Consider the following 16,203-nt stretch of genomic DNA (forward strand, 5'->3'; position numbering starts at 1 on the left):
CGTACTGATGGAAATCCACCCCAAAGCCACGGATGATCTCCCCCAGCGGCTTCACATAAATATTGAACAATAAGGGGGAGAGGACCGACCCTTGTGGCACCCCACAAGTTAGGGGCCTTGGGGTCGACCTCTGTCCCCCTGCCAATACAGACTGCGTGCGGTCGGTGAGGAAGGAGGAGAACCACCGCATAACGGTGCCCCCCACTCCCAACTCCACCAAGCGCCGCAGCATGATACCGTGGTCCACAGTATCAAAAGCTGCTGAGAGGTCCAAAAGAACTAGGACAGAGGAATGACCCCTGTCCCCGGGCCCTCCAGAGATCATTCACCAATGTGACCAATGCCGTTTCCGTGCTGTATCCCGGCCTGAAGCCCGACTGAAGCGGGTCTAGATTTATTCAACAAATGTGCTGTCTGAATTTACATTCACTAATACATATTTAGTTCCTATTCCTTTATTTTTTCCTCTAGCCATCGATAAAATAAGTCCCAAGTTTGATAATATTCCGTTTCTTCTTTTTCTTTCAATCTCAGAGTCAGTCTATCCATCTCTGCGCATTCTAATATTTTTTTAATTATTCATCTGATGGTATTCCTTCATTTTTTCAATATTGTGCAAATATAATTCTTGCCGCTGTTGTAACATGCAAAGTCAAATATATGCTTTGTTTACGTCTTTTCTGGCATTATACCTAATAAAAAAAGTTCAAGTTTAAAATCTACGTGTTCTCCTAACATCTTTTCTAGCCAGGCATGCATCTTTTTCCAGTAATTCTTTGCTTTGGCACATGTCCACCAAACATGGTAATAAGTGCCTGACTTATGTTTGCATTTCCAACATCTATCTGACATGTTTTTAAACATTTTTGCTAGTCTTGCTGGTGGCAAGTGTCATCTATAAAACATTTTATATAAATTTTCTTTGTAGGAAGTTGACATTGTCAGTTTATAATTTCTTTCCCATAAATTTTGCCATTTTTCTAATTCTATATTATATCCAAAAACATTTGCCTATCTTATCATTGTGATCTTCTTACCGTTACATACCATTGACACATGCTGTTGAAAATCTATGCACACCATACTGCTCTTATATCTGTTTTAAATATTACTATTTAATAGACAACTATTGAAGTCTTATTAACTGTTTTAAAAAGCACTGGTGCTTTTATATATTCACAATGTACAGGATTGCTTTATACTGTTTGTCTGCATTTAATGTATTATTGCTCAACTTGGAAGGCAAGATGGATGGGGTATGTAACAGGGTGATCAAAAGAAAACAAGTTCTTCATTAAACACAAAATCCTATATTCAAGACAACTTTATTGATCAGAAACACACACCAAAAGCAACAATACTTTCCTTCCTTGAATTATTATTTTTCAACAATAAGAGCAGAGATGAAAATATCATCTGCATGCCGATATCTTTCTTCCATTTATTACTGGAGGAGAAAGCTGATATAGCTTCTTTTTTTTCCCTCTTCCTACTTATCAGATGCTTCCTTATCCACAAATGTTATTACATCAATCCCAAAGGTATTTAAATCTCACCACATTTATCTATGATGCTCCAACATAAATCTATTGTGGTAATAGATTCAGGGAACATCAAGGAAGAGCTCGCAAACTTTACTGAGATTAGTCCTAAACTGTATTGTTACAGCTAGAATACCATAGAGCAGGGGTCTTCAAACTTGGCCCTTTTATGACTTGTGGACTTCAACTCCCAGAATTCCTGAGCCAGCCATGCTGGCTCAGGAATTCTGGGAGTTGAAGTCCACAAGTCATAAAAGGGCCAAGTTTGAAGACTCCTGCCATAGAGCATGAACCTCTCTTGACTTGCTTGCCTGCTGTTGAACATGCTCTTGTCTACCAACTGATTATATTGGGAGGGAGCAGAGTTGTTTATACTCCATCTTACTGTGAGCTGATCATAAGCATATCCTTTCACCCGAGAGCAGGGTAGGCCATCAGTTCCCACACTAGGCTGGAGCCATAAAAGTCCCACCGCTGGATTCCATATCGTAACAGCAAATTCCTCAACCGTGGATCCTGCCCAAGAGCCAAATGCCAACCTAAAATGGTAATAGATATGAGCTGCATAAATAGCTCATTATCATATTTTCATAATGGAAAGGAGCCAACGATAAGCATACTTTTAACACCATCGAAAGAGGTGGGGGCAGATGGGAAGGTCTGATACTAAACAAGTTGGTTCTGTATTTAAGAGGTAGGAGCAAGAGATTGAGATTTCATTTATTTATTTTTAAATTTTATATAGCCAGCCATGTCAGGAAACAAATTACTCTGGGCAATGTACAACAAAGTTAAAAAAAAAACGGCAATACACAAATAACACCTATTATTAACTGAAAACATTAAATAAAACGTAGCAGAAAATAATACAACGGCCAAAGGGATGTTCATAATAATGGAGCTACCTCACCAAATTCCCTGAAATCCCCGGACCTGATAGCACCACCAGGTCTTGAAGAATTTTCAGAAAGTCAGAAGGGATGGTGCCAGCCTAACCTTGGGGGTGGGGTGGGGGGGGATATCCCATAACACAGGCACCATAGACAAGAAGACCTGCCACCTAGCGCCCACCAAATGTAACTCCCTAAATGAGGGAATCTGCAGCATTCCCTTTCTACTAGATCTGGTGGGATGGGAAAATGTAAAAAATTAGGCAGTCCCTCAAAAAACTTGCCCCATGCCATGCAGGGCTTTAAAGGTCAAAAATGGGACCTTGAGTTGGACCCTGGAAACAAACTGATAACCAATGCAGCTCACAGACCAGAGGGGTAATGTGTTCTATGAGGAATATAACTGCCTGTGCTGCTGCATTTTGCATCACCTGAAGGTTCCAAATACTCTTCAAGGGTAGTCCCATATAGAGATGGAGAATGTCTAGTCTGCCTCCCTCTGCCCACCTGGGAATTGACTGCTTGTCCTGCTTCTGGGGCCATGCTGCCTGCCAAGTGACAAAGAAGTCCATGTTTGATGTCTGAAAAACTATTGTGGAAATCAAATACTATCTGCTGCATTGTTGACATACAGAGACCAAAGTCAAGTAGGTTTAGTAAAATTATCTGAATCTGAATGCATTTCCCTCTTTCTGAATAGCGCAACTCTATAGTGAACATATGACTGCCCAGTTAAAGTAATTTTTGCACTGCCAGGCTTTGTGTTTCTGGCAGTGTTATGACTAAGGCCCATTCGCCACTTACATCTACTGTATCTGCAGTACAGACATGCCCTGGCATCCTCTCCCTTCCCCCTAAGCCCTCATGACATTGTCCAAGCTGTAGGTAGATAGTTTATCATTGGAGTAACTCTGCCTTCTGGCTCCTGAGATTTGTTTCTCTCCTTTAGCCATGGCAGTGTATACTTGGTAACTACAGTACTTCCCTCTTCATGCATTATGTGGGGTGACTTCAAGGGCATCCAGAGAGAAAAAGCCACATGCATGTGTGTGAGGTCATAATACACAAACAAATGTCCCATGACAGTGTGATGTGGCTTTCTTTATCCCCTCCACCCCTTAACCCAGTGGCCCTGCAGATATCTCTGGAAGGTTTTGCTGATTTGCTTATTCAGTCATTACTTTAAAAAAAAAATCCCCTACTTTTTGCAATGCAAGCATGTTGAGTGAAGATGGAAGCAAGGGGCTGAATTGCTGGCTGGCTGCCATCTTGTATGCCATCTTCTTCGCCATAAATTGATGCTGTCAATGCCATACTGCAGAGAGGAGAAATACTGTTCAGTCTCTTTGCTGCGGGGCCTTCCTCTTTCCACTTTTCTCCCTCCAAGCATCAATCTGCATAAAATAATCACTAAGCATACTCAGTCATCATTAAATTATTTCTGGATTTCCATTTCCCTTAAATTTTGAAAATCTCAAGAGTTTCTCCAAGCCTGTTTTGTCTATATAAGACATTTACAGCTTAAACCTAAGAAGTAAGGGGCATGTTTTAATTGCTATATGTCAACTTGGGATATTATAAAGTGAATGTTGTAGTAACATTGCTCATTTGCAGATAGAAATAGAACTGAGGATCTGAACACACTGTATGGGTTTAAGATACATTAGATTTTATTGGACTTTTGAAATTGTATAAGTGCAAACATAGATAGTCCTTCTTGTCTTATGCAGAACTTCATTGATTTACTACCAGATCTATTCTTATATCTCCTTTCTGATATTTTAGAAACTGGCCATGCTTCTGATCAAGTTCTTGGAGAGAGTTCTCCAGCCATCTTGTCAAGTGACATGCTTGGAAAGCATACGAATTCTGTCCCGGGATAAAAAATGCCTTGGCCCTTTCACCACCATGGAAAGTTTGAAGACACTAGCCAGGCATGCTGGGATTGTTTACAGGGAAGAGCAAATCCTGGAGGTTCCTGATCTGGATGTAATTCTGGAGGCACTTAAGTGCCTCTGTAATATTGTCTTCAGTAGTCCCCGGGCTCAAGAACTGATGTCTGAGGCTCGGTTTGTGGTGGGCCTTACAGATCGCATCAAACTCTATAATGAGAGAAACTTCCCCCATGAGATAAAATTCTTTGACTTGCGCCTTCTCTTTTTATTGACGGCACTAAGGGTGGATGTTCGGCAGCAGGTTGCACAAGAACTTCGAGGTATTGGTTTAATGACAGATACCCTGGAACTTACCCTGGGAGTAAAATGGATTGATCCTCATGAGGTAGCTGCTAAAGGGGATCCTTCCCTGCCATTACCTCGGCAGGAGACAGAGCGTGCTATGGAAATCCTGAAGATCCTCTTCAATGTCACTTTTGATACCAACAAAAAGGAAGTGGATGAGGTAAGACACCCAGAAATGACACTGAGTATTTCATTCATCGTCTTTATTCTTTACGGGTAGTCCTCAAGTTACAACCATTTGTTTAGCGGCTGTTCAAAGTTACAATAGTACTGAACAAAGTGAATTATAACAGGTCCTCGCACTTAACAGCCATCGCTTGAAATCCGGCATGTATTTATAATGGTTGCAGACCCCCAGGATCATGTGATTGGTGACCTTCCTGGCTGGCTTCTGACAAGTCAAAGGGAGAAGCTAGATTGGCTAAATGATCACACGATTCACTTAACCACTGCAGTGATTCACTTAACAACAATAGCAAAAAAGGTCATAATTTGCTCATGACTCATTTAACAACTGTCTTGCTTAGCAACAGAAATTATGATGCCAATTGTGGTCGTAAGTTGAGGACTACCTGTATTCACCATTTCATTTCACCTATGATTCCTATAGTTAGGGACATGTTTCAAGTCTTCCTGGATGTCCACATCTGGGATACACCAGGAATGAACTCCAGATTATAAGAGGAAACTTGCATTAATTGCCCCACAGCTCTCCCCCTTATTTGCTTAATTACTGTGTTTCTAGGCCAATCCAATCCCAAATGCCTGGGTGGTTATAATAAAAGTAAAAAATAATGTAATAACTTGTAAGGAAACATAAAGCTATAAAGCAGTTCTCAATTGTTTTGGGCTGAAGGCACGTTAAATAGGGCATTGTTCACTTGTTTTGGAAATGCAAGGATGGCATGAATTATTTGTTGCCTCTAAGGGAAAAGAGTTCCATAAAATACAGGTTACCACTGAGAAGGTTTGCTCTCTTGTTCAGGGTGCAGGCACCTTCCAAGGAGTGGGGGACTTCAGGAGACCCTTTCCAAATGACCAGGCCAAACAAGCAGATATTATTATGTCATAGTTATATCATGGATATTATTTACCCAGCACTTCTTTATAATGTCATAAACTATGTTTCAATAGAAACATAGCATCAGTTCCTTGACCCCCATCTGTTCCATTAAATTGGATTTTTTCGACTCTTCAAACTACATAATGTGATTCTTCTTAGTTTCAAACTTATTCTATGTATGTGTTTATGTATTTGCCCAATGAACTGCTTTTGTGCATGTAGTGACTCGCTATAACAAGGTTTCTTGGTTATATATACATGCCACAAAAATGATTTATGATACTATTTCTTTAAAGCCATTTATTTCTATATTGCAAATACGTAAAATCCTGTTTGCTTCCATTATTTTAAAATATGATAGTTCCCTCTGGTACCAGTTGCTCAAATTTTTCAACATAGTTTGGCTTTGAAAAGTTAGGGAAATAAATTGTTGTTGTTGTGGTGGTGGTGGTGGTGGTGGTGGTGGTTGTTGTTGTTATTATTATTATTATTATTATTATTATTATTATTATTATTATTATTATTATTATTATTATTATTATTATTATTATTCCTTCAAGTCAATCTTGATCCCTGGTGACTGGGTGGTTGCTGCAATTTTCTTCACAACTTTTTTAGAAATGGCCTTTTTCCCAGGGCCAAGAAAGAGTGACAGACCCAAAGTCAACCAGCTGGCTTTGTGCCTAAGGCAGGACTGGAACTCCTAATCTCCTGGTTTCTAGACTGTTATATTTAATCAAACTGGCTTTCAGGAAAAGTTAAAGACCTATTAAATTTGTATGCCTGATTATACTGTTAAAGTGGATGGGGAGAACAGATCTACTGGCTTAAAATAAATCTCCCCATCATGATACCTTCCAAATGTATTAGACTACATGATTGTATTGGTTGGAAATTCTGGAATAGGAATCCAACACATATTACTTGTGATCAAAAACTCAGCAAATTATTGAAGAATCTGAAATGGCTGGACGAAAAGCCAAAATGTTGTATATTTTAGATAATTTCTAAGAAAGCGTTGCCATTACTTGTCTTTTATTTCTTTTAAAATTGGAAATTTCAATTCTTCATGAACCTAGCTTGATTCTATTGTGATATTTGCCTTGTTGATAATAGCAGTTATTTTATTCTCAGTCTTGCATTCTTATTACCTAACTTTTTCTTGTTATTTTGCAAAATCTGACATTTTGAGGAAAGAAAACTTGGAGAAAATTGTGGGTATACAGTAGACATACATGAAGGGACGTAGGGAAATAAATGCCAGATAAGGCAGTTATGCTAATTCATCTGTGGCTATGGCTTTGCAATTTGTCACAAATTAGGGAACCAGGAATTTGCAGATCCTTTGTTTTGTGCATGCTAATTTGCTTTGCAGATTTTCAAATTCCATGTATGCCATTTCCCCCTTGAACTCAAATGTATATTTGATTCTGAAAATGCATTGCTGGAACAGTATGTGTCAATAAGCAGATTGCCTAAAATAAAAAAAAATGAGCTCTTTTCTCGTAATAAAGGTTTTAATTTTGTTTTTGGGCCAGGAAGATGCTGCTCTGTACCGACGTCTAGGTGCCCTTCTCCGTCACTGCCTGATGATTTCAGCAGATGGCGATGATCGGACAGAAGAATTTCACAGGTGATTGTCTATATTACCAATACAACAAATATAAAATACATATAACAATATTAAACTATTGATAGTTGGTAGGTTTAGTAATAAAAATAGGGGAAGAAGGGGGAAAGTGTGGAAATTTTATAGTAACTATAGAACAGCTAAATAAATTGGACTATGTTGCTTAAAATATTTTTCCCACTGTTAAACAAAAACCATGTATCTCCTTGCATAGTAAAATAAATGTAGTATCCTACTTATGTGCCCCAATATCTACCTGTAAATCACTTCCATTTCGAGATGGGAAAAAAAACATTGACTTCAGGTTTTGCTGATTAGATAGGTTTGTGGAGTACACATTATGTAAAAGTAAAAAATTGAGATAGTATGTTTTTATCTTATTCTACTGTGCTAAAAAGAGTCAGATCAGTGCTTTTCTTTCTTTTTTCCCCTTTACCGTACACTTTTTTCTTTCCCCTCCCCTTTTCTCATTATTTTTATTTGTATTTTATACTTTGATCAGTTTAATAAAATTATTAAAAGAGAAAAATGTGGTCCCTAATATAGTATACAGTAATTCTTAGAAGTGAAAAAAGAATGCTATGACTGAGACTGCTTTAGTGTTGAAAAATTAGGCAGCTTATGTAGAGTATTAAAAAAGTAGAGTTTTTTTAGTATTCTGCTTGATGTAGACACAGGCAATAATAATTTTATATAGAGATAAACATTATCAGCAGGAAAGGCACTGCTGGAAATTTGCCTATGTAGTACAGGGGAGAAATCCTTCCCTAGTGATCTCATAGTAGGAATTTAAGAAAATAGTGAAAATGCCTCTCTTCCACTGCTTTTCATTAGTTGAACTAACTTTGATTTCATTGATGTGAATTGTAATTTTGCCTTGAATTTATTTATAATTGGTATTACTCTTGTATTTTATCATTTGTGTTTTGAACTATTGTAAACTATGTTAATTGTTGTGTAAGGAGAGACACATATACTGTACATTTAATAAATAATACTAAGTGGGTACATTACACATTATGAACAAGAGATCTGTCAAATTTGTGACTTCTACCGGACTTCTGCTGTAAAAATGGCTATATAACAGCAGATGGAGGAGAAGATGATGGAAGCTTGAACTAAAAAGGAAGGGTTTGCTGTTGTTAGACACGGCACAATTTGAAATTTGTTCTCCTGTTGCTAAAACCTAGAAAGTACTCGAGTTTTCAGAATGAAACAGCCTTTCATTTATATTGGTTGCTAACTTCTTCCTGTTTTGCCTTTTATCCTCCCTTCAGCCATACAATCAATCTTTTGGGCAATCTTCCTCTCAGGTGTTTAGATGTTTTGCTGACTCCCAAGGTCCACCGAGGCTCCCTTGAATACATGGGAGTCAATATGGATGCTGTCAATGTTCTCCTGAGTTTCCTTGATCGACGTCTTGATAGGGTGGGTAAAGCAAAACATTTTCACAACTTCCTTGCTTGTCCCAAGCAACTTTGATTTATGATGATACCCATGTTTGATTAGGATTCATTTAAGAGTCCATCCTGTGCTTAAATATATGACATTTACCCTACCACATGAAGATGGACATTTTAATTATTTATCACTCCCTAAGAAAACTTATGTAATGGCAATTTGCCTGGCAGTAAAGAGGTAGCAACAGCATAAATTATTAGTTATTATCTGACATGTGAGTAGATTGAATAGAGCAGGGCTTTTCAACCTTTTCACCCATTGTACCACTTTTAGGATATGGCAATATCCGAGTACCACAGTCGCCTAGCAAGATGTCAAAAACTTGATGACCCCCCCCAAAAAAGGAAAAAAGTAATGAAGTACAGGTAGTCCTTGACTTACAACAGTTCACTTAGTGACTGTTCGAAGTCATAATGGCACTGAAAAAAGTGCCCCCCAAGCCACAGCCGAGCAAGACACCTGCCTGCCCACCCTGCCCGAGGTTTTCATTGTTGTGAGCATTTCTGTTGAGGATTGGCAGCGGGGGTGGGGTGGGGTGTTTGGTTTTTATTCCCCCCATCTGCTGGGTGGTTGCAGCAGGTTTTGGTCACTTCACATGACCCTGGGACACTGTGACCATCATAAATATGAATCAGTTGCCAAGCATCTGAATGTAAATCACAAGACCCTGGAGATGCTGCAACATTCCAGCTGATCGGCGCTTCTTCTGGGCTCAGCAGAAGCNGCGTACCACCTACCAGGTGCCAATGTACCACAGGTGGTACCCGTACCACTGGTTGAAAAGCCCTGGAATAGAGAATATTCCAGAAATGCATTGCCCCATTGGTTGTTTGGTTGATACAACATCTTACTAGCTTCTGAGAGGCAGATTTAATTTTTGGAATAGGAAACATTACCACTGATTTGCTTTCTCATTTTCTCTATGTTGCTGTTTAATTGTCATCATAGCCCCATTGCCCTATTTTCTCCATAGCCAAAATAAGAGTTTAACAAGGTACAGTATATGTTTATACGCTTCCAAACTAGTTTAATAGTGTATATGTCTTTGCGGTCCTGTGACAAAAATGGCAAACAGTATTTAGCCAAAGTAGACATTAAGTAGCTAAGGAGAGAATCAAATAGCCAAGGTAAACATCCCTTAGCAGGGTGCCATTATTTCCCAAATAGGCATACTACTGTAGAAATCCTGGCATACTTGCAAACATACCTGAAAACACTCATTAAAGGTAATATTCATAGAGTTTATAAGGATGAGCTAGAAATCACAACAAAGTCAAAACACAGGCTTCTGCACTCTCCATCGTCCAAAAATGAAAGAGAAACATTTTAGGATGAAGAAGGCAGTGAAGTACTTGTAGGACATGGGCATAACTGAGCACATACCACTGAAGAGATCTTCTTTACCATGTTTTTGAAACTATTTTATGGTGCCAGTGAAAAATAGAGATTAGAAAGCTCCTTTTCATGAACCCCAAATCTTGAAATAAAGTCATCAAGCACTGATGAACTTTGGAACCAGGTCATAAGTAACTTTTTTTTTGGGGGGGGGAGGTCCATTATAACTTTGAATAGTCATTAAGGGACTGGTGAGAAGTCAAAGACTATCTGTACACAAAGCAATTCTCATCCAGTTAGACCAGTGTTTCTCATCCTTGGCAATTTTAAGGCATGTGGACTTCAACTCCCAGAATTCCACAGCCAGCAATGCTGGCTGTGGAATTCTGGGAGTTGAAGTTCACATGCCTTAAAGTTGTCAAGGTTGAGAAACACTGTGTTAGACATTCATGCAGGAGAATATTGCTTTTTGCATGTATTAATGCTAGGATTATTCATTATGTAAAAAAGAAAAGACTCCCTCAAGTCAACCTGACTTCTTAGTGATTGTACAAATGTGTAGGGGCTTTTGGCAATAATACAAAGGTGATTTGTAGTTGTCTTTTTCTGTGAATTTGTTAAAAAAAAAAGCCCTGGTCTAGACTATAACTATGGGATGTCTTGATAATTTTCTTTCTAATTACTAACTAGGTTTGATCCTACAGAGATTTTTTGGAATCAAACCTTGAATAGATGTGGCTATGTGCTAGGGCATTCATTATATAAAAAAACATTGAATATATCAGAACATATAAACATTGAATATGTCAGGACATGAATATGTAGGACATGAAATATATAGCAGCAGTTGCTGAAAGAAAATTGGGGAAGAAATTTTATGTAGAAATGACGTTTATGTAGATGGCTTTCATAAAAAAATATTTTTTTGTCTTGAGAATTGCTCTGGTCAGTATGATGTAGTCTCTTGTTGACCTGCAGTTACTCTGCAATTTTAACTAAGATGGTTGATTTTCACTCAAAAAAAAAATCCATTACTCCAAACCATTTTCATGCATAGAAAACTTAATGTAGAGTTGATTAAATCTCTTTCTTTTTACTCCTCTTTTACAGGGTCACAAACTCAAGGAGAGTCTTACTCCAGTGTTGAACTTGCTGACTGAAAGTGCCCGGGTCCATCGACAGACAAGGAAATTCCTTAAATCAAAGGTACCATTTTAATCAAGCAGGACCCATAAATTAAAATTTGTTGAGCCAGTTACAGTATGAGGCAAAATTTACTTAAAAGACAATGTACAGCATTGATAGTATGAAAATGTCTTTCTGGTGCTATTGGTATGCAATCTGTGGATATCAGGATATTTCTTAATAAAGTTCTGAGGGAGATTTTTTTGTATTCTTGCATTTTCTGGATGGTGCAATTGCTATATAAAATGTAAAGACTTTCATGTTGTGTTGTGTTCTGAATAATCATATCCCTGCATTTCTTTTGGTATTGCTGTGGAAGTGATTTGCAGTTGCTTTCCTCTACCTTTTTTCTAGAATTCGCACCAGGGCCAACCCTGTTTAGTTTCCAAAATCAGCCAGGGGTGACTAGTTGCTACCACTGAGACAACATATCTTTATAACAGGTGATCGGGAGTATGTGGTACTCAACAAGCACAACAAGTGTTTAAAGAGGAGAAATGCATTTGAGTATTTCTCTTAATTCTATTTTATCATTTGCCAAACAAAGGGGGAAACCTCTGTCACCATTATTCAAGGATTTGTAATTGAGTTTTCACAGTGTAATTCACGGTGAGGACTGAGCTGCAAAAAAGAATCTGTGGGCTGTATGTGGACCATACATTGCTGCTTTCTTATTTAGAACATAAATGTTTGGTATCCCTTTCAGGTAGGTACATGTTCACCCAAGTCACTCTGGCAAGGCAGAGGTTAAGTAGAGCCCGTTTACTGCTCACTTATCACAGTGTGAAACAACCCACCAACGGTGCCATTGAAGCTCCTCCCCAGCCCTCAGTTTTCCCTTAGTCTGAATTCTCTGGTTCCACAAACTAAGTCCTAGCTGACCCACGAGGCAAAGAAGGAAGTAACATTACCCACAAGTACACAAGTCCAGAGTTCCCAAAAACCAAAACAGGAGAAATTATCAATATATCAGTACATCAAGAAGGCATCTGTATTTAGTAGGATGAAATTAATCTTTCTGAGACATTTTTGATGCAGCATTTTCAGGGTTTCATGAAACCAAGTTTAATATGGCTCTAAGCATCACTTATGGCTTTCCATGGATTCACAGATACTTCCTCCATTACGGGATGTGAAAAATAGACCTGAGGTGGGAAACCTGCTGAGAAATAAACTTGTGCGCCTCATGACCCATATTGACACGGATGTAAAACACTGTGCTGCTGAGTTCCTGTTTGTACTCTGCAAGGAAAGTGGTAATTATCCATGCTCTCACTTGTTCATCTCGGGCCTGTTGTATGCTTGCAGTTTGAATAAGTAAATAGGAAGAAGCTGATCCCTCTAACTGAGATGTTATTTGGATGGTGGTTGAATATTAAGAATGCAGGTAAACTGGGATCTCATAGGTTATTGGATTAAATTATATTGCCTGGAAATGAAGGGAAATGTCATTCACTGGACCAATTTTAAAATTAGGGAAGAAGATAAATAAACTTGAATAAAATGTGTTGCTGCCAGGCTTGGAATTCTTTGTAGCTGTTAATCAGACTTTTCCTCACAGCAAAGCCACTATTGGTTTTCTTGAACATTACAACAGGAAAAGTAGCTTTGCAAAGATGCCTTTTTCAGATAGTATTTCTCTTTTAAATGCTTTGCCTTGTAGACAGTATGCAACCTTCTAACATATATGACATCTACCTAATTTACCTACTTGAGGAAAAGGTAAGGAAGTGGCCGGAAGAAGAATAGAATTAATTTTTTACCAGGTTCACTATAATACTATATAAGAATGATTCTAAACAAGTGGTGACAATCAAAGAGTTTTTCCAATCCAAATGAGTCATGCTTCCATCCAGTTGTATCAGTAACAGAGAGGAATCCTGTTGGTCAGCTCAGCTTCTTCCTTATCTGTGATTTGTGGGTTTGCAAGAATATACCTCCTTGATAAGCTAGTGTGATAAAGATGAGACGTATTTGCTACTATTTAAGTTCATTTGCTTCTACAATAATAAGAGAAAGTTTGACCTTCTGTGTCTCCACAGTGTCACGGTTTGTGAAGTACACGGGATATGGAAATGCTGCTGGTCTTCTGGCAGCCCGAGGCCTCATGGCTGGGGGGCAGACCGAAGGAGAATACTCTGAGGATGAAGATACTGATACAGAGGAATACAAGGAAGCAAAACCCAAGTAGGGATGCATTTCATGCTTTGCTTCCTTAAATATGATCTTTGCTTCTGCTTCTTTGGTGCAAATCCCTGTCATATTTGGATGTTAGAATCTTAGCATAGAAGGAATCCATTTGCAGGATCCATTAAATCAACCAGCCTCCCTATGAATATCACAGCTGTTTTACAAAGCCCGCTGCTTAAGAGCTCTTACCATCAAAAATACCGCCTGATACTCAGTGGAATCTCATTTTTTAAAAAGACCTATTGCTTTTTGACTGCCCCTGCCTCATTTTGTTATTTGATTTCTCTTAAGTTTCTTCTTTTCTATTTGTTTCTTTGTTCAGTGGTCTCTTTCACTTCTTGTCAAGTTATTCACAAATAGACAATTCCTTTTACTTCCAGCTCTTGATCTAATTGACAGTGACAGTTATCAAGAGGCAATTGCCCAGTAGATATGCACAAAGTTGTACTCTAGGTATTTTGACATTTTTTAAAATTACATCTTATTTTAAAATTGGAGGAAGGTGAAACAGGAGGGAAACATGTAATGTAATATATGTTCCCCTCCTGCTTCACTTTCCTCCAATTTTTCTGCACACATTTATTGTACATTTACGTACATTTAGTGTAACGTGTAGAAAGGCAACTGCTCTATGTAAGATGTATTAAACTGAGAATTTCCTTGTAACTTTAGAAGCAAGAATAGTAACAGAAAATTAATGGACAAAACTAAATAAAGAAGAATAATGTAATGGACATGTTTTGGGAAGAGAAATCCAACATTATTTGAATATTCTATGTAGTTCCTCTTCCTCTTCATTTTAGTAGCATGTGTTTGTGTTAATCAAATGAATATTAGAGTTATATTTTTAGGCTACTCAACATACCTTTTTATTTTTATCCATTAAAAAACATCCAAGAAGGGAATATATGATATAAATTTTAGCACATTTATCACATCTTCCAAGTCCCCGTGCCCTTTTGATTTTTACAAGTGGAAAAGCTTATTATAGTTAACTTCCTTAAAAAAATGAATTGGATTTGTTGATTCATTGTTTGTGTTTCATATATTCTACCTTCTTTTCTTTGGTTACTATGTGATTCAACTATTTAGCATTAATCCTATTACTGGACGTGTGGAGGAAAAGCTTCCCAATCCAATGGAAGGAATGACAGATGAACAGAAGGAGCTTGAAGCAATGAAACTTGTGAACATGTTTGACAAACTCTCCAGGTACTAAAAGATACAGCATAATTATCCAGAAATGGATTGTTAGTAGAACAGGCTGAAAGAAAGCAATTGGTTAAATCAAAACCTCTAAGATATAGAATTAAAATGGATTCAGACAAGTTATTTCAAACTATTTAATTTTCTTTGGAGTAATTTACTACTCAGTTTGATGGTTCTGTTAATATTGGAAGAAATGTCTGCAGGCAAAACTGAGAGCCCAGAGGATGGTTGAAGAGATTGATTTAGTCTTCCTCATTTAATTATATTACTATAATCTCTGCACTGAAAGGAGCTGAAGTGGTGCCCTGCCTTCAAACTTCAGTAAAATTATCCAGGATACATTGACCGTAATAGTTGTCATACCATGGTTTTTAAAACATGTTTGGTCTTGCTGGAAAATCTTGCTGTATGTAAAAAGTGGGAAGTTTTAAGAGGTGAGAATAAGAAATCTCTGACAAAGCCTGAAATGATATCAGAAAGAATTGCAGAGCAATTTTCTGGTTAGCTCAACAGAGAAGGATGTTAGGGCTATTATTTACACTGGCAATTCTAACATTGGCTTGGCCTTACTACAGAACATTAAGGATCCCAAAATCATATTCTTTTTTAATATATTTTATTAATTTTTTACAATAACAAACCTTAGTGCTTAGTAAACAACATGTTGTCTGGGTTCATATATTTAACAATTAATAATAATTAATTTCTATAATTCCATAGTCAACATACTAGCTAGCTAGTGATACCTTTCCTTGATCTTCTCTTCTTTCAATAGTAGTAGTAGTAGTAGTAGTAGTAGTAGTAGTAGTAGTAGTAGTAATAACAACAACAACAATAATAATAAAGTTGGAAGGGATCTTGGAGGTCATCTAGTCCAATCCCCTGCTCAAGTAGGAAACCCTATACCATTTCAGACAAATGACTGTCCAGTCTCTTCTTAAAAACTTCCAGTGTTGGAGCATTCACTGCTTCTGGAGGCAGGTTGTTCCACTGGTTAATTGTATTCTCCTTTTATCAACATTGAGCAAATACAGTTCTTAGTACTTTTGATACATACAAAATTGAATGTAAGCATTTTTCTAGTGTTTATAGAGATAAGAATAACATCAGTGTATAACATCTTTTCTAATCAGCTTGTTTCAGTTGTGTTTGCAAAAGGTCGTCTTATTAAGTCACTATAGATTCTGTTTTCAGAATTCTTATTTAAGTTTAACTTCCCCTCAGTATTCAAAACATTCTTGTCAGTTATGATTTTCTCAAGATTAATTACATTTAAGTATCCAAACATTTCATTCACATAAGCCATCCCAATACTTTTACATTTCCTATCTCATAAAAAAAATACTATACTACTTATAAATCTCATCCCTCTTACTTTAGGACCCATTTATATCCAAAGTTTATCTATTTCTTTTAACCATATTCAAATAAGTGTTTAGTCATATAGTATTTCATCTGG

General features: G+C 37.5%; 1 protein-coding gene across 1 annotated transcript in view; it reads left to right on the forward strand.

The window, feature by feature from the left end:
- The window catches only part of RIC8A (RIC8 guanine nucleotide exchange factor A), a gene marked incomplete in the record, with an annotated part of 35,880 nt that overhangs the window by 14,443 nt on the left and 5,234 nt on the right, over window positions 1-16,203 (forward strand). Inside the window, 7 exon segments of the mRNA XM_015823632.1 lie at window positions 4,217-4,831; window positions 7,273-7,367; window positions 8,642-8,792; window positions 11,271-11,366; window positions 12,457-12,601; window positions 13,388-13,532; window positions 14,628-14,747. Of these exon segments, the coding sequence (XP_015679118.1) occupies window positions 4,217-4,831; window positions 7,273-7,367; window positions 8,642-8,792; window positions 11,271-11,366; window positions 12,457-12,601; window positions 13,388-13,532; window positions 14,628-14,747 (1,367 nt within the window).

Source organism: Protobothrops mucrosquamatus, unplaced genomic scaffold, assembly GCF_001527695.2.
Source record: "Protobothrops mucrosquamatus isolate PMUCROS unplaced genomic scaffold, P.Mucros_1.0 scaffold_178, whole genome shotgun sequence".
Taxonomy (NCBI): Eukaryota; Metazoa; Chordata; class Lepidosauria; order Squamata; family Viperidae; genus Protobothrops; species Protobothrops mucrosquamatus.